The 20,202-nt window shown below is 48.8% G+C and overlaps 1 protein-coding gene across 18 annotated transcripts in view; it reads right to left on the bottom strand.

Annotated features, from left to right (window-relative positions):
* Positions 1-19,216, bottom strand: part of PIGV (phosphatidylinositol glycan anchor biosynthesis class V) — a 105,220-nt gene extending 86,004 nt beyond the window's left edge. For 5 of the 18 annotated variants that reach the window (XM_085880331.1, XM_085880335.1, XM_085880332.1 and 2 more), the window contains exon 1: positions 12,848-12,871. In XM_085880331.1, the coding sequence (XP_085736457.1) occupies positions 12,848-12,856 (9 nt within the window). In that variant the 5' untranslated portion in view covers positions 12,857-12,871. Of the gene's footprint in view, positions 1-12,847; positions 12,872-16,066; positions 16,121-16,213; positions 16,383-16,452; positions 16,532-16,707; positions 16,809-18,708; positions 18,812-18,891 lie in introns of those variants that run through there. The other 13 variants (XM_085880302.1, XM_085880317.1, XM_085880312.1 and 10 more) reach the window with 13 other exon arrangements.
* Positions 19,217-20,202: the final 986 nt, after the last annotated feature.

The raw sequence follows: 20,202 nt of genomic DNA, 5'->3' as shown, positions 1-20,202 counted from the left end.
CCCATGTCCGCCTACCGGCTTGTCTGTCTGTCTGTCGGGTAGTCGATCTCGTCGAAAATTCAAAATTTTTCAAAAAAAAAGAAATTTGAAATTTGTTCTTCCCTTATTATCAGTATTTCCGTCGATATGTTGGGGAGTCGAAAAAATATATAATTTTTTTTTAATTTGAAAGTTGTTCTCCCCTTATCACTTTTTCCGTTGATATGTTTGTCTGTTGGGTCGTCGATCTCGTCGAAAAAAAAGTATTTCAAAAATTGTTTTTTTGACATTTGCTCTTCCCTTATTATCAGTATTTAAAATAGCGATTTCAGTTAATACAATGGCGATTTCAATGAAACTTGGTAAGTTCATACCATGACCTAGTTGCGTGCAAATGAGAACCGTTGCTATGGACACCACCGTTGCCGAGCAACGGAACTTTGAAATTTTTGAAAAATCATAAAAAAATATTTTTTTGAAAATCAAAAAAATGGGGCCACGAGCGACTGTGGGCAGTACATTCACCAATTGTCAAAATTTTCCAGCCGGATCCTATGAAAACTGTCGGAGAAGATAGACTTTAAATGAACCCAGGTCGAAAACAATAAAAAAACGAAGTTCGTTATTGCTCAGAGACTATGAGTCGATATACATGAAACTGGTATGGTAGGTTCATATTATGTCCGAGTTACGTGTGAGAAAGAACCGACGCTATGGACCCCTCCGTTGCCGAGCAACGGCCGAAAAACCTCTAAATGTGGGGGTATTTTTTTTTACAAAAAAACAATCTGCAGCATTAACCCATGAAGCTAGAATCATTAATTTTCTTGTGCTTAATCCTCAGGTCATTCCCCATCGAACGGGCCCATCGCATAAGGTTATATTGGGTAATCGACTTCCCATGTCCGCCTACCGGCTTGTCTGTCTGTCTGTCTGTCCCTCTGTTCGGTCCAGTGCTCAGTTAATACAATGCCGATTTCGATGAACCTTGGTTGGTAGGTTCATACCATGACTTAGTTGTGTGCAAATGAGAACCGTTACACACCACCGTTGCCGAGCAACAGGACTTTGAAATTTTTGAAAAATCATAAAAAAATTATTTTTTTGAAAATCAAAAATCGGGCCACGAGCGACTGTGGGCAGCACATTCAGCCATATTGTCAAAAGTTTCCAGCCAGATCCTATGAAAACTGTCGGAGAAGATAGACTTTGAATGAACCCTGGTCGAAAACAATAAAAAAACGAAGTTCGTTATATCTCAGAGACTATGAGTCAGATATACATGAAACTGGTAGGGTAGGTTCATGGTATGTCCTGGTTATGTGCGAGAAACAACCATTGCTATGGACCCCTCCGTTACCTAGCAACGGCCGAAAAACCTCTAAATGTGGGGGTATTTTAACGAAAAAACAATCTGCAGCATTCACCCTTGAAGCCAGAATATGAATTTTCTTGTGCTTCATCCTCAGGTCATTCCCCATTGAACGGGCCCATCGCGTCAGGTTCTATTGGGTAGTCGACTACCCATGTCCGCCTACCGGCTGTCGGTCTGTCCCAAACATAGCTCCGTGGGCTTTGATCCGATCCTGACAAAATTTTGGTGGGAGGTTTATATCATGATCTAGTTGTGTTTTCCTGAGAATGGGCATGGTGCGCCCATTATGGGCAGAGCCACGCCAAAAAAAAAATGTGTTTTTAGGGGGTAGCCAATTTCAATTTGCATCTTCTTGGGGGTTTGTCGAATCTGACAGGGGTTTCGGTATTTGGTTAGCCCAATGGCACCTGCATAGGCCCACGGAGCTCGATTTTTCATTTTCGTCCCAAGGTCAAGGTTACAAGGTCACGAACTTCGAAAATTGAGAATTTAGACATAAAAATCCATCTTCTCCGAGGGGGTTTGTCGAATCTGGCAGGGGCTTCGGTATTTGGCTAGCCCAATGGCACCTACATCGCCCCACGGAGCTCGATTTTTCATTTTCGTCCCAAGGTCAAGGTCACGAACTTAGAAAATTGCGAATTTTGACATAAAAATCACAAGACCACCCAAACTTTGAGAGCTTGGATGACAATATTTTTTATGCATAATCTTCAGGTTATTCCCCACCTAAAGTCTTGAAACCATTTTGCTCTATCTCGAACACCTTGCCCGTGGCGCCCCCTTCATCAAAGTCTGGATAATTAATTAATCCGAAGAGTGCGAAATGCCATATAGCCTCCTTGATGTTATGTTGTTCCTGGAATGTTCCAGAGGAAGTTTTGTACCAAAGGTCATAATCCTTGACCTTTGACCTTTAAAGTTCACAAAGGTCAAATTTTCAAAGTTGTGGGAATCGCACCGGGTTTTCGACCTTCTTCGACGAACTAACTCCAATAAGCTATAGCACATATCCTGTTTCCTTATTTTAATGTCCACAACATTGTTTTGTGACCTTTTAAGGTTATGCAAAAGTCAAATTTTTTAAGTTGTTGAACGAAACAGGGTTTTCGACATTTTGCAGCTAATAACCTGTCACTCGTACCACATCATGTTGATCATTTTTATAACTTGGTCAAACATGATCACATTGTCTCATCCTTGACTTATGAAACAATCTACATCGTCAAATACCGCTCGTGAACCATCGTTGTCTTTAGACTTGTATTTTCTATTTTTTTTTAAAACTGTTGTTAACACAGTCGTGAATACATGAAGTGAGTGCATGGTGTGGGCACCATGGGAATTATGAATGATTAGTTCTATGATTAAAATTAATAATACAAAAATATTTCAAAGTATTGTGTTCATGGTATCCTAATAGCAGATGATATTGTTGCGGTCTTCGCGCCCGCCGGCGTGCGGACGGCCACGTAACTCGAATCGCGGCACGTCGCCCACCGGACGGACAATCCAGTCGTGACCCTCTCGGACTAACGCCGGGAACCAGTCACGGGTGGACCTTTCGGTCTCACCGCGATCGAGCCAATCAGCCCCCGCGCGGGATAGGGTTGCTCGCCAAATTCGAACTACCTAAGTACCCACGCGGAGGGTAGACCGGGCGATCGCACCTCGCCGCAGGTCGACTTCGGACACGGGCCACTTAAGCGACCCGTTCCGTACTATCAGAATAACCGAGCGGTGTTATCGTCGACCTCGACGGTTCGATTAATTATCGGGCGTATTCAGCCCACTACCAACCCTTTACGTGAAGCAAGATGAGGGTTCAATGGGGGAAAAGACGAAGCGAAGCGGGAGAACAGTTCAACAATAAAGCACATTTATTCTCGGCACACGGGAAGCCCACAAATACAATTCCACCAAATGCACACAAAAAAGAAAACACAATTCCATTTACACAAAAAGCAAACATAAAAGTGAAAACACAGTGCAGAGCTAATTCCGACTACCGAGCACACGGCAACACTTATACAATTCTACTTCACAGACGGCGCCGACAACACATACCCAAAACCAAGGAAAAGAAATACCCTCAAGAATGAGGTAGGCCTGGGGCCGAGACCTGGTCGGGCCTACCCGTCTGGTGATGAGACGCGGAGCGGCGATGGCCCCGCAACCCGCGGGCCTCGTGGACAGTGCCTGGCAGGGGGGTGGGAACGGGGCCCCCTTGGTCGCACTATCTCAGCGCGGGGGGAAACAGGAGGGGGTTGCTGATGCTCGGGGTATAGAGGATCTTTATTATGTGCGCGACGAGCGTCTCCACCTCGGCCAGGTCGCGCTGCCGGCCTCCCAGGGGTGCAGCTCCCTGCACGACGCGAGCACCCCCTCGTCCGCCCCCGCCGCCTCTCCACAGCTCGTCCCCTCCGTTCCGACTTCAACGCACACGACGAGCAGCTCCACCGCCCGCGAAGTCTTGACTCTCTGTTCCGACTCCTTCGCCTCGTTCCGACCTTTACTACTCTTTCGCTCCGACTTTTACGACTCCTTTGACTGACCAACACCGTCCTTTTATCCCCCCGTAACTTCGCCTTTGACCCCCTCCCTTTGACCTTTCAACTCGCTCCCCATTGGCCCGAGAAAAAGTGGGCGTGAAGGCTTTTTGATCCACAAATTTGCATATATCGATCGCCCTGGGGGCGGGCCACGCCCCTCGCTCACCGATTGGACGGCAAAAAGTGGGCGTGTGTCGTTTTGGATCCGTTTTTGAAGCAGAAAATCCGTGATTTTGTACACGCTGTTCAACGTGCGCCCTACACGAGTCCAGCATCGGTGCCCATGAGTGGCGCGAGATGACGGTGATGCGATGGTGGCGAGTTGTGACGGTAAAGGTTATGGCGGTTGTGGTGAAGCGGCGTTGTGGTTGGTGGTTGTTGTTGTGATGGTGGCGATTGGTCCAAAATAAAGATAGTAAAAGAAAAACGGCTATCCTGAAGAGTCGCAGCACGTATAAATGACATGTATTCCCACTAGACAACGGGTTTGGGCCTAACTACACATGTACTTACCGAGATACCTCACCTAAGGGACCTGAATGGTGGTTTGCGAATCTGGTAACCACAACACTACCCCCTTCCCTTTTTACAGACTCGTCCCGAGTCGTCAAATTTTCGTGTGCCATCATGTGTAGTTTTCCCCTAGTACATTTTACCTACGGATCCCTGAGTGCGACATTCATGGTATTCGTGTCCCCAAAATAAATAACCTGAGGGCTGCGTAACTACCTAAACAAACTCACTCACACGGACGACTTAAATAAAATTGCCGGCGCTAAGACATACATGCCGGGGGCGCACTCATATGTACAGTACATCTTAACCTTAACTTACAAATTTTACACTAAACCATGGCCCAGGATCAATGAACTCTGCAAAAGAAAAGCAGTTAGCAGGGAGCCAGGCTGCCCGCATGCAGTCTCTGGCTCAAACAATGCAGGTGACAGGGAACGTGGCTGGCTGCTCACACGCAGTCCAAGGCCTTCCCTTTTGAACTGAACGCAGTGAACCACAACGGTGCATGGGCTGCACAAACGCAGTCTCCGTGCCAGCTCAAGTGGCACACGCAATGAGCACAACGAATGGATGCATGAACACAAACACGGTGCACGGGCCGCCACTGCAGGCCCGTGTTGTAGCTGCCAACAGGGCAGTTCTTGCAGCTTGCAAACTGTTGCTTTCTGATCCTGGCGCACATGGAAATGAACAGGGGGGGCAAAGCAAAAATTGAACGGGGCTGGTGTACATGGGCAGTGGGCATGGCATGGCAAAGGTGCAGGCAACACAGCCCGCAGAAGAAGGCCGCTGCAGGCAAACACAGCCCGCAGAAGAACTGGCCGGCACAGGCCTTGAAGTACCACAGCTGCAGATGAAGTGGCCGGCACAGGCCTTGAAGCAAAACACGGCCAGCCGATGGCACAGGCCTTGCAGCAAAACAACAGCTGCCGATGAAGTTGGCCGGCCTCCGCCTCGAAGAAAAACACGGCCAGCCGATGGAGTTGGCTAGCCTTTGCCGTTCAGTGGAGGTTGGTGGAGGGAGTGCGGTGGTGCTGGCCACTTGGAAGTCGGGCTCGGACCTACCTACCTGTCTCCCTCCCAACCTATCGCCTTTGCCTGTCACTGTACATACCCACTCCCTTAATTTGTCAAACCCCAATTTAGCCCCAACTTATTTTTTTTTGTTGTTTTTATTTTTACTTCCCCACTATAAATCGTCCCCTAACCCCCCTTTATCGTCTTTCTTCGGCTAACCTATTCTGTCACCTAGCCTACTCCCAACCCCTACGTTCCCTTCCCGGAGGGGAATAAGGGAGAGCTAACGTCCTGTGTCGAGGCCCAACGAAGCCTCAGAATGGCCTCCCCAGAGTTCGGCGATCTAACCCAAAGTGGGTCCAGCGGCCCACAACGAGAGCGAGGGGATGGATGGTGCGGAGGGGTACATCTCCTAATCTACCCTAACCATTTAACTGTTAAACTACCCCGGGGCTTTCAACAAGCGCCTCTCGCTTAAACTATTGGTTCTATCAACCCAGATTCCCGTCGCCTGTGTTGGTGTCCTCACAATTTCGGGCCTCACCCCCAATTTTCTCTCCGTGCCCTCACACGGTCTCCTGGCTGGGACACGTGGCTCCCTTTGGCAGGCACGACCCTCTGCCGATTCTCCCGCTATGGCACCCCGGGCACTACACTGCCTCCGAGCCTACCAGCTCCCTAACACCGGGGAGTGCCCCCCATGGCACCCTCCCTGAACCGCACACGTGGCAGGCCGGCCTCCCGGGCCCCTTTCCGAGGGTCACCCGTGCCCACAACACTGCCCACGCGGCTAATGGCGCCCCGGGCCCCGCACCAAGCAGGCGCACCCGTGCCCACTACTCTATCCCGGCCCCCCATGGGCCCATGGCCTACCACGGCCGACTAGCCTGGTGCCCGGGGTACCCACTCAGCGATACTCACCTTTCGCAGCCACGCTCCCAAGCCCGTCAACAGGGCTCCTGCACCCCTCCAAATGGGTCTCGAGCCTACTTTCCCACCAACAACAAAACGACCTCCATTTTTCAATTTGACTAACCCAGCTAACTCACTCTACACTGACCCCGGGGGTCCCTTGGGCGGGAGTCACTCCTCCCCCCAATCACTCATCGCACCATGCATTCCCCATTCACTCCACACACACAGACCCGCTGGCCTCACTCACTCACCAAGCACATGCTTCCACCTCACTCAACATGTCTTCACCTCATAACTCACCAACTCTTCAACACACACACCGCTGAACTCTGCCATTCTTCTAACTGCACCCCCGAACTAACTCGTGCTCCCACGTCGTCCCTTAAACTAGTAGCACGTTCCTTTTAACACTACGTAGCTAAACTACGTCCCCTCTACACACTCACAGTCTGTCACTGTCTCCGAAATAATCCCATTTTATTTCCCAACCTAAATCTGGCTACAATCCCTCTAACTAATCCATTCCACGGACTCCATGAGGACTTACCCCTGCCCCATGGAGTCGGTCTAACTAAGCTAACCCTTCCCCCTAACTAGTTTCCATCCTGTGCCCAGGCTAAGGGGTCTTTCACCCCTTGCCCAGGAATCCTGTGTACCCGAAAGTGAGGCTTGTTCTTTTTTTTTTTTTTACATGCGCAGCGCCAGCGCGGCAACTCGCGCTCTTTGCACTTTGCAACTGCCCGTGACGTCATGCAGCTGCACGTGTTCCTCGTCCCTCCTTGGACGGGACCATCCGGCAGAGATACCCCTCCTGCCGGATTCCAACCCCACGTGCAGCCATGGCGTCACCGTGCGCATAAAAAAAACAAGCCCCACGTCTCGAGGGGTTCCCCACGCGAACACATGTGCTTTGCCCGTTGGAGCTTAACACACATGATCGCGTGGAGAACCCGTCCGGTCCAAATCCATTTACCTGCCTAAACTTTGTCCGTCCGCGGGATCGGCAAATCCACCGCGTGCGTTTCCGGACCGGGACTTCACTCTCGCAAGCGAGCACGTGGTGGTCTCGTGCGTTGCACAGCACGAACCGCGTGCTCACTGCTGGGTGAACCCGGCACGGTCCTCGAAACAACTACAGCCGCTACTCGGCTTTCTCTCCTCTGTCGCCGTCTCCGTCGCCATTCCACACACGCATACCTGCGTGTTACGACGCACACAGTCCACACCATCACATTCACACCGGGAGATGCGGCTGCGTGCTCCCGCATGCCAACCGACATCTCCCTCACATACCGCTCTCTCACACACACGGTCTCCCTGGCTCACAGCGACCTTGCACACGGCCGTTCACTCACGCGTGCCTCACTACTCTCACACCGTGCCTCATCCACACACGCGGGGGCACTCACCCGCGGTACCTCACTCATACACACGGCGACACTCACACACGCGGTCTCTTCCACACACGGTGCCTCACCCACACACGCGGGGGCACTAACCCGCGGTGCCTCACTCACACTCCGTGCCTCATCCACACACGGGGCGTGCTGGGAAGCACGTACTCCGGCACCATCGCCACCACACCACTCACACACGGGGTCGCTTCCACACACGGTGCCGCACTCACACCTTGCACCACACACACAGGGACAACCACACTGGGGATTTGTGTCCCCACAAGGGTCTCCGGGGCCTCTACACCCCCCAAGCTCTCCGTGCACCCGTCCACAGCACTCGTCCCCTCAACCTCGCAAGCACGACCGAACTCACCTGGTCGTGACTCGCCTCAAGGGGGCATACTCCCTCCCCTCGTTCCTGGAGGAGGCCATCCAGGTGCTCGCACCGGGTCCCTACACGCTCCGCGAGCTCAACCCCATTGTCCTCCTCCACTACCTCCGTGTGTGCGTGCGCGTCACTTACCCCGTCTTCATCGTGTAGTCTTCCCTCTATCGTTCCCATCTCCCGTGTCTCTGCCAACTCTTCACCCTTTACCTCCCTTGTCTCAACTATTATTTCTGTTGTCGTCACCTCGTGTCTCGTCTCACACGTTTTGGTCTCCCCATTTAATTTTTCCCTTTCGGTCATCGTCACGACCCTCGCCCAACACGTTCCACGAATTATTTTTTCACCCGCCTCCACCGCGGGCCTGTCAGCCGTAGCACCCCCACCCAGCTCGTTTGCTCCCACACGTGGAGTCGCCATTCCCAGCTCCCTGGTCACGGCCTTCATGCCCGCCTGCAGGCATCGGCCCATGTTCTGCGTCTCACCCCGTAGCTCTTTCATCTCTTCTTTCATGTTTGCTTCCATTCCGTTTATTTGCTGTGTATTCGCATCCATCGTCGTTTTCACTTCATTTGTATTTGTATCCATCTTTTCGTTCATGCCTTTCATTTCGTTTTTCATTTCATTTGTGTTTGCATCCATTTTTTCGATCATTTTCGCATTCATCTTTTCGTTCATGCCTTTCATTTCGTTTTTCATTTCATTTGTGTTTGCATCCATTTTTTCGATCATTTTCGCATTCATCTTTTCGTTCATTGCCGCCAGCATGGCGTATAGCTGGGCGATGGTGGATGCACTCAGCTGAGCAGTTTCGGCAAGGGTTGGGGAAGGGTTTTGGTGGAGAGGGGGGGGGGAGGTGTCATACGCCGCGGCCGCACCCACCTCGGGCCCTGGGTTCAGTTGGGCGAGTCCGTGTTCCTGCACAATCAACATTTCCTGCTCGGGGATTCCATCCTGGGCCATGGATCCTACACATTCTACATCCATTTCTAATACCCCCGGCTCCCGCTCGCCTTGAGACGCCATCTTGCTTCTCGTGAAGGGTTAATTTGCTCGCTCGTAATTTGGAGGGAATCGGGGGTCGCTTCTCTCACCCCTGGACCGATTCCCGTGAATTTCGCTGGAGACAGGAGAGCCCGTTTTCCTGTTCTCCGATACCAGTGCCGCGAGGAGGGCGATGGATTTGTATCCCACTCCTGACACCAGTGTTGCGGTCTTCGCGCCCGCCGGCGTGCGGACGGCCACGTAACTCGAATCGCGGCACGTCGCCCACCGGACGGACAATCCAGTCGTGACCCTCTCGGACTAACGCCGGGAACCAGTCACGGGTGGACCTTTCGGTCTCACCGCGATCGAGCCAATCAGCCCCCGCGCGGGATAGGGTTGCTCGCCAAATTCGAACTACCTAAGTACCCACGCGGAGGGTAGACCGGGCGATCGCACCTCGCCGCAGGTCGACTTCGGACACGGGCCACTTAAGCGACCCGTTCCGTACTATCAGAATAACCGAGCGGTGTTATCGTCGACCTCGACGGTTCGATTAATTATCGGGCGTATTCAGCCCACTACCAACCCTTTACGTGAAGCAAGATGAGGGTTCAATGGGGGAAAAGACGAAGCGAAGCGGGAGAACAGTTCAACAATAAAGCACATTTATTCTCGGCACACGGGAAGCCCACAAATACAATTCCACCAAATGCACACAAAAAAGAAAACACAATTCCATTTACACAAAAAGCAAACATAAAAGTGAAAACACAGTGCAGAGCTAATTCCGACTACCGAGCACACGGCAACACTTATACAATTCTACTTCACAGACGCTGTCGACAACACATACCCAAAACCAAGGAAAAGAAATACCCTCAAGAATGAGGTAGGCCTGGGGCCGAGACCTGGTCGGGCCTACCCGTCTGGTGATGAGACGCGGAGCGGCGATGGCCCCGCAACCCGCGGGCCTCGTGGACAGTGCCTGGCAGGGGGTGGGAACGGGGCCCCCTTGGTCGCACTATCTCAGCGCGGGGGAAACAGGAGGGGGTTGCTGATGCTCGGGGTATAGAGGATCTTTATTATGTGCGCGACGAGCGTCTCCACCTCGGCCAGGTCGCGCTGCCGGCCTCCCAGGGGTGCAGCTCCCTGCACGACGCGAGCACCCCCTCGTCCGCCCTCGCCGCCTCTCCACAGCTCGTCCCCTCCGTTCCGACTTCAACGCACACGACGAGCAGCTCCACCGCCCGCGAAGTCTTGACTCTCTGTTCCGACTCCTTCGCCTCGTTCCGACCTTTACTACTCTTTCGCTCCGACTTTTACGACTCCTTTGACTGACCAACACCGTCCTTTTATCCCCCCGTAACTTCGCCTTTGACCCCCTCCCTTTGACCTTTCAACTCGCTCCCCATTGGCCCGAGAAAAAGTGGGCGTGAAGGCTTTTTGATCCACAAATTTGCATATATCGATCGCCCTGGGGGCGGGGCCAATTCGCCCCTCGCTCACCGATTGGACGGCAAAAAGTGGGCGTGTGTCGTTTTGGATCCGTTTTTGAAGCAGAAAATCCGTGATTTTGTACACGCTGTTCAACGTGCGCCCTACACGAGTCCAGCATCGGTGCCCATGAGTGGCGCGAGATGACGGTGATGCGATGGTGGCGAGTTGTGACGGTAAAGGTTATGGCGGTTGTGGTGAAGCGGCGTTGTGGTTGGTGGTTGTTGTTGTGATGGTGGCGATTGGTCCAAAATAAAGATAGTAAAAGAAAAACGGCTATCCTGAAGAGTCGCAGCACGTATAAATGACATGTATTCCCACTAGACAACGGGTTTGGGCCTAACTACACATGTACTTACCGAGATACCTCACCTAAGGGACCTGAATGGTGGTTTGCGAATCTGGTAACCACAACACTATGTATTACATTGTATATACATGTACTACATGTAAAAGGACTGTTCATTAAATAGCACACACAACACGCACAGCACTGGCAGAACAGAGTTTTTCAAATATTTTAAAATATTGATAGAAACATTATACTACTTTGATATTTGACACTTTTGTAAACTTGAATATGCTCTTTCCAATGGTGAACAATTTGAAGTGGTATACCTTGTCATATATTTGCAATCCTCACCTGAATTTCGGGGAAAAATGAAAATTTTCAATTTTTGAGGGATCATGACTGTATTATATATGACCGATTAAGAAAAGTAAACATGTATTTGAATACTACTACCATACAGTTATTACATGAAAAAAACGCAAGCTTCTGGGATGGGTCAATAAAAATATATGGGGTCTTAAAGTTGGGTCTTCATACAAAACCAACATTTTTTTCTGGATTTCAACTGATCAGGTCATAAAAAATTAATAGATGTATACTCCGTTTTATGTTTGTTTCTGACAGAGCAGTTATAGAAGAATAATCTCTGAAAATTTCAAGGCTCCAGCATTAATATTTAAAAAGTTGTGGGAGTTTAAAAGTAGCCGTTCATTTTGTGATGCTCGCAACGACCATAAAAATCGGGCCACAACCACATTTTCAACCCTCAATATCTCGGAGTTGACCGCATCTATGGACCGAAAATTTTACGCAGCTTCATTTTGATACCTGGGAACTATTTTATGAAAGTTTAAAGTAAATCTGAGGGGGTCAACTGAGAGGCCTCCGGTGATATGAGGTGGAATGACACATGCCTTTATGGTAAAGAGTGCTCACTGTGTACATGTGACAACAATAGCCCAAGCACTCCACAAGTCTGGCCTGTACGGTAGGGTTGCAAGAAGGAAGCCATTACTCAAAAAAGCCCATCTTGAGACCCGTTGGAGTTATGCAAAAAACCACTGGAGATTCTGAAGCCATGGTGGCAAAAAGTTTTGTGGTCTGACAAAACCAAGATGGAATTTTTTGGCCTAAATACAAAATGTTACGTTTGGCGCAAACCCAACAGAGCACATCACCCAAAGAACACCATCCCGACTAAGAAGCACGGTGGTGGCAGTATCATGTTATGGGGATGTTGCTCATCAGCAGGGACTGGGGTACTTGGCAAGAGAGGAGAGAAAATGGATGGAGCAAAATTTCGAAAAATCCTCGAGGAAAACCTGCTGCCCTCTGCAAGAAAACTGAAATTGGGACGGAAGTTCACCTTTCAACATGACAACAACCCGAAGCACACAGCCAAAGCTACACTGGAGTGGCTAAGGAACAAAAAGATAAATGTCCTCGAGTGGCCCAGCCACATCCCCGACTTAAATCCAATCGAAAATCTGTGGCATGACTTGAAGATTGCTGTCCATCAACGCTTTCCACGAAACTTGACTGAGCTTGAACAGTTTTGTATCGAACAATGGGAAAATATTGCCCAATCAAGATGTTTAAAGTTGGTGGAGACCTATCTCTCACAGACACAGCTGTAATTGCTGTCAAATGTGCTTCCACCAACGATTAACCCAGGGGGGTGGACACATATCCAAGATATTCTAGTTTTGTATTTTTAATTAATTTTCTGAAATTTATAGAATTTGTTCTTCACTTGGAAATTGTGGGTTACGATGTGTAAATAAAGGTGGAAAAAGCCTGATTTAATGAAATTTAATTCCAGGCTACAAGGCAACAAAAGGTGAAAACATTGAAGGGGGATGTGGAATTTCTTTCGGCACTGTATTTGCATACACTATGATTTTGTGTTGTGTGTAATTAAAATAAAAAAATACTTACATTTCCCATAATGGATGAAATATCGAATTTAGGTGTCCTTCATTTTTACGACAAATTCATGAGTGAAGAGGAGGTGGGGGGTAGGGAGTGTTGACTGAAAAGGATGATAGGGGGAAGTGGAGAAGGGATGTGCCAGCGTCGCGGGGAGAATGCCCTCCCCCTCCCATCATTTTGTGGAGACGTGCGCACGCACAGACTTCTGGCTAAAGCAATTGGATACTCTCCACGTTCACTACGCGTGAGCATTCAATTCACATATTCAAGGGGATCAGGAAATGGATGAATGGTTCACAGGAGGTGACACCTTTGGACTCACTCCAAAGTGTCTCAATTCGGTGTTTGTATCGAAATGTTGTGTCCGAAACCCATCGCTTTCTGTACCGCCCTGACCCAGTCGCATCCAACTGTCCCTGGACTCTGTGTCCTTTTCTCCTGACAAGATGGAGAACTTGCTGTCAAACCTCGACTCAGACTCTGCAACCGGTCCAGATGGCATCAGTCCACGTGTCCTAAAAACCTGCTCTTCTGCTCTTGCTCACCCTCTCACTTGTTCAAGGTCATCTGCCATCTACTTGGAAATCAGCAAACATTACCATCCTACATAAAAAAGATGTAAAAACAGATCCCTGCAACTACAGACCAATCAGCCTTCTCTCAATCATCAGCAAGGTCATGGAATCCATCATCGCTTCAGACATTAAATCCTTCCTCTTCTCCAATGGCTTGATTTCCAATCATCAATTTGGTTTCAGACCAGGTCACGCAACCCTGGATATGCTGCTTTTTCTCTCCAAACAATGGATGGAGATTCTCAATGCCGGACATGAAATCAAAGCTATATCCTAAGACATATTGAGTGCTTTCGACATGGCCTGGCACCCTGCCCTACTCACCAAACTCTCTTCCTATGGTATCCAAGGCCATATCCACTCATGGCTCGCAGACTTCCTCTCCTGTCACAGTCAACGTGTGGCCCCAAATGGAGTTCTTTCATCCCCTCTTCCTATCCAGGCTGGAGTTCTTCAAGGCAGCGTTCTGGGCCTTGTTCTTTTTCTGGTTTTCATCGATGATCTCTCCGACTCTCTGGAAAATCCTCTTTATCTCTTTGCTGAATACTACACCCTCTGCCAGACCATCTGTAATCCCTCAGACCGGCAAGCAGCAGCTTCTTCACTCTCTGCAGATCTGGGTAAAAATCACAAACTGGTCCAACACGTGGAAAATGTCTTTCAATCTGGACAAATCTCACACTCTCACTATGTCTCTCCGAATGGACTGTTTGGAACCCCCCCCCCCCTCAACAATCCTCTGGAAGAAGTCCTTTCTTTCAAGCTTCTGGGTCTCACTAAGTGCCAGCAAATATATCCTGGGAAAACAACATTTCTAACCTGGCCTCCAAAGCCAGTCGCTGACTGGGAATCCTCCATCGTGCAAAGTCCTTCCTCGGCCCACCTGAGCTCCTGATCACATACAAAGCTTTAGTCCGCAGCCTGATGGAGTACTGCTCTCCCCTCTGGGCTGGTGCTCCTGCCTCTCACCTTTCTCGGCTTCACGCTGTGGAAACCAAGGCATTTCGGATAATTAGTATCTCCCGCGATGAGGCTGAGTCTTTGGGCCTCTAACTCTCTCACCGCAGGCTGGTCCCATGGTCTTTCTGTCTTCTACCGTCTCCTCTCCGGTCTCGCCCCCCTGCTCTGTCTGCAATTTGTCCCCACCATATTTCTGCAGGGCACTCAAGGTCCACCAACAACCCCTTCTGGTAAAACTACCAAAATCACGAATCACTGCTCACCTTCACTCTTTCTTTCCTCTTTTTCCCGCCTTTGGAATAAACTCCCTCACTCTATTCAATCCCATTCTTCCCTCCAGGCCTTAAAAACAACTGTTCACCACCACCCATCATCCCCCATCCAAATCCTCAATCTTTTCTACCCACGTTAATCCACCCCAAACACACCTTCTCCAAATTCCCTGTAATGTCCATCTTGTATACTCTGTGCTCCCCACCCCATCCCTCTCCCTTCCACAGATCTCCTAATGTTGCCGTTTCCGACTGTTTTGTCCTTTCCACTCCTACCCCTAGTCTCATGCCCCCCTTGATGTGCGTCATGTGTTTGCTCTCATAAAGAGCCTCGACAAAGAATACAAAAAAAGTCTGAAGAAACCCAAGTAAAGGTACCTCAAATACTGGCCAATAACCTGCCCACCAACAACGAACAAATTTTAACAGGAATCATCACAGAAACAATGCACCACCACCTAACACAACAAGGAGGCATAGAGGCAGAACAGAAGGGATGCAAGAGAGGATGCTGCAGAACAATAGACCACCTACTACTAAACATTGCCATACTCAAAATCTACAATATGAGAAGAACCAAATTGCCCAAGCTTGTATAGACTAGAAAAAAAAAGGGCTTTTAATAGTGTCCCACATTCACAGATGATAAAGTGCATGCAAATGTACAAGATCAATCCTCAAATAACAAATCTGAGAAAACAATACCACACAAATCCTGCAGCACACGGAAGGGAAGATCAAAATACCAGGAGTGAAGATACGACGTGGGATCTTCCAAGGAGAGACAGTCTCCCCCCACCCCCCCTTTCCTGTTTTGCCTGGCTCTTGATCCACCAATAAACTCATCATTGACCAACGACACAGATACACCCTCACATTCAATATAATAACGTCCAATGAAACCAGAAAGGGAACACATGCACTGTACATGGATAATTTAAAACTATTTGCAACGAACACCAAAAAAATTGGCAGAACAACTGAAATTCGTGAAACGGTACTCCGACGACATCCAGGTGGAATTTGGCCTCGATAAGTGTGCCAAATGCACATTCGTGCAAGGTAAACCAACATAAATGGACAGCATAAAAATCGAACTCGATACAACAATACAGGAGCGAGACAACGAAGCATCTTACAAATACCTCGGAGTAGAAGAGGGCCACCAAATACGTCAAAGAAATACACAAAATAATGACCAAAGAATACCTGCGCAGAATAAGGCTGATCCTGAATACAGATCTCACCCCAAGGAATAAAATCAAAGCCATAAACCAACTGGCAGTAACAGTGTTCCAATACAGCTGTGGAATAGTAAACTAGCCACAAGTGGAAATCAGAAAACTAGATATCAGAACAAGGAAACTCCTCACTATCCACAAAATGTTCTACAAAATCAGTGCATCCCGAGACTGTACCTGTAAAGAAAAAGAAGCGTCGGCCTGATGGAACTCAAGTGCACAGAGCGCCGACTGCAGGATAAGTAGAGTACGTGAAAATTTGAACATACTACCGCATACAATTTGTACACAAGTATGAGCACACCAAACCAGAAAAGGTATCACCTTGCAAAGCCTGGTGTTGGCTTATGATCTTCGGGTCTCGATTTTGAGTCACGGTTGTGCCGTTGAAATAACAACAGGTGGGTTGACTCAGCCTGGCATCATTCCAAAATGGGCAAAATGCGTAGCAGCTTACAGATTACAAAGGCACTGTATCAGCGGCACAGCCACGCTTCCAGGAAAAAAAAAGAGATGATGCAACCAGCAGTCACAGGCTTCATACGAAACAACAAATAATTCACCTAGCAAGAAACTTCCAAAATCGGGTGTGAATAGATGATGTCACTCATGAAAACGAAACAGCAAGAAATACAGCCCCAACTATTGTAAAAAGACAAAAGAAAAATGCAAGATGAAATGTCAGCAAATATATACCAACAACTGGGAAAATGACAAAAGAGCAGGGAAAATACAAAATAATGACAATAAAAAGAGTTGGAGAGATTGGGGATTGGCAAAGAAGGCTCATTGGAATGGCTAAGTAGAGGTCAGCTCACCTGGGACGGAGAACAAATAATAATAAATGCCCAAGATCAAGGACACTACACTATGGATTTAAAAAGATGGTGGGACTGAGCCAGACGGACAAGTGTTGGTTCTGCAAGACAGAAACAGAAAGTACTAATCACCTGCTCTCAGGATGCAAAAAACTATCAGAACAACTTTACACACAATGGCACAACAAAGTATGAAAGGTGATTCATTAGCATCTCTGCAAAAATTTCAACATCCCAGTTCCAGAAAATTCATGGAAACACGAACCAAGGGTAATCATTGCAAATAAGGACATCACGCTCACTTATGACCTGATCATCCCATCAAGTGTGAACATAGAAAACAAAGTCTTGCGACCAGACATCGTTCTCAAGAACAAAAAAGAAATACAGCATTGCTGATTGAGGTATCCATACTGAGCGAGTTTGGCTTAAATAATGCAGAAATCAAGAAAATAACCAAATATCAGGACCTCAAAAATGAGATCAAGAGATCATGGAAGCTTAAGAGCATTAAAATTGCACCAGTGATAATTGGAGCAACAGTAATGTGAAAGCAGAACCTCACTGAGATTTTGAAAACAATCCCCGGGAATATTAACACAAACGAAGTACAATCAGAGGCAGTCCGAGGTTCGGTGATGATCCTGAAAAGAGACCTCGGAACAAAACTCCGAGAAGAACAAAGTTGAACACCTTGGTCCATGAACCGTGATCCCTTACTGAAGTGAAGGCGGATACTTTGAGTCCTGGGAGGACTTTGTTCCATCTCCGCAATCCCGCAAATGTAGAAAACAACCAAACACACACACACACACACACACACACACACACACACACACACACACACACACACACACACACACACACACACACACACACACACACACACACACACACACACACACACACACACAGGCAGACACAGACACAGACACTCAGAGACAGAGACACAGAGAGGCAGACACAGACACACATACGCAGAGACACAGACACAGACACACACAGACGCAGAGACAGAGACACAGACACACACGCAGAGACAGAGACACAGACACACACAGATGCAGACACAGAGACACAGACACACACAGACGCAGAGACAGAGACACAGACACACACAGACGCAGAGACAGAGACACAGACACACACGCAGAGACAGAGACAGAGACACAGACACACACAGATGCAGACACAGACACAGAGAGGCAGACACACACACACACACACACAACCAAACACACACACGCAGACACAGAGGCAGACACAGACACAGAGACACAGAGGCAGACACAGACACACACACACGCAGAGACAGAGACACAGAGAGGCAGACACACACACACACACACACACACACACACACGCAGATAGAGGCAGACACACACAACCAAACACACACACACACACACACACAGAGAGGCAGACACACACACACGCAGACACAGAGAGGCAGACACACACACAGACACACACACACACACACACACACACACACAGACACACACACACACACACACACACACACACAGACACACACACACACAACCAAACACACACACGCAGACACAGAGAGGCAGACACACACACACACAGACACACACACCAAACACACACACGCAGACACAGAGAGGCAGACACACACAGACACACACACACACAACCAAACACACACACGCAGACACAGAGAGGCAGACACACACACACACAGACACACACGCAGATAGAGGCAGACACAGACACACAGACAGAGGGAAAACCCGACAATAAGGGATATCTAGCGAATCCCAACAAACCACAATGGTTTTACAAACAACACTGTGGTCTTAAACCACAATCCTAACCACAACAGGCCAAATGCAGGTTCCATGGCAACGCCTGACATGTAACCCGTTACCAGTACAGTACAGTACAACAAATGTGTTGTATATAAATCATGTTATCCACATCGATAATGAACCCAACATCCCACGGAAACCAAGGCTGTCCGTGAGGAGGACGCACAACAAGAGGACGCGACACCACAATCTCTTCTTTCGATGACAGTCTCGTTTTCAGAACCACGAGGCTCTAGATAGTCCACCTTACCAACCTTGATCCTGGTCCCCCATGAGGTTTCCCTCCTCTCTCTCTTTTCACATTCTTATCACCGCTTTATCGAGTCGAGGTGCTTCTGCTCCAACATACCTATGGTTCCGCGCAGATCCAACACTTTCATCCCCATCTCTCGAATATTCTGGGTAACACTCCGTGTGGATCCCTCACGGGGAGGACAGCGGGCATTTTAAAACACGGATCGTTCAAATCGTCGGGATTCCCGCAACGTCACAGTTCCCCGTAGACTCGTCAAGCGCCACATTCCACGAGCGTTTCGAGCTTTCATTTCGTATGAATATAAATTAACACGTTTGGAATAATAATAATAATAATGATAATGTACCGGGAAAACAAGACAAAAACCACGAACACCCGTCAATCCAAACCCACCGCTTCCGGGTTTGATAACCATCCGGTTGTTGTTGTTGTTTATAGGTCGGGATCACACGACCGGAAAGGGCAACATCAAGCCACAAAATGCAATCGTCAATGTAGTTTAACTTTAATTGTCACAATTATTTCCACGTCCTTGTGGGTTTGGCCGGGGGAAGCTTGGCCCAAGTCTTTCAGGAACCGGCCGGCCAGGCCTGACCTTCGACGAAAGAATTTGTTCAGGGTTCCGGCGATAGCTCGCCGACTATTCGCGAAGGACATCGTAGGATCTATAAGGTCCACTAACTAATGCTGACCGACGGGACGCCCAGTTTAACGTCCATCCGATGGACGGGCATACACATCGATGAACCACCCTGCCTGTGGAACACCAGGAGGGCAGTTTATAGCTGGGTCGGGATTCGAACCCAGGTGAGATAGCCGAGTGTGCGCACCTGTCAGCCCAGTAGGATTACATACATATTTGCAGGAATGGTGGGTAGTAGAGGTATGTACCAGTGATATCGATGAGAGTGTCTTGTTGAAAGGTGATTGTGCTGTTACCTGCGTCGACCTGTGACGACCTGCGTCGGCAGCAGCTGGAACAATGCGGATGAAATCAACAGAACCTTCATTGTCTGAAGAAGCTGAAGGAGGAGTTCACGTTTCGGGCATGAACTCATCATCGGAGCAAGAGAGAATGATCGAAAAGTCAACTCTCCGGATGCAAAATTTTTTTTAAAAAAATTTCCAACTGATTCTTCATCACTGAAAGAGACAAAACGTGAACTGTTCAGCATGGTGGAGGTGTGCGCTCTACTGAGTGCCGGTCTAGTTCTACCTGTCCGCCGACCCAGATCGACACGACCCTACATATGTATTGTTGTGGGCCAGGGGTCGGTGGCGATAAACGACCACGAGGGGGAGCAGTGGAGTCGTCTCCCACTGAGCACCCGGAATTTAGGTCGTGACTCTCGGACAACTCCGAAAGGTCACGGGTCACTTAGCGGACCGTGGACGCCAATATTT

This window comes from Eptatretus burgeri, chromosome 1 (assembly GCF_056783735.1).
Source record: "Eptatretus burgeri isolate ZD-2024b chromosome 1, Ebu_testis_v1, whole genome shotgun sequence".
In the NCBI taxonomy this organism is placed as follows: Eukaryota; Metazoa; Chordata; class Myxini; order Myxiniformes; family Myxinidae; genus Eptatretus; species Eptatretus burgeri.
This window is presented reverse-complemented; position numbering and strand designations above follow the sequence as displayed.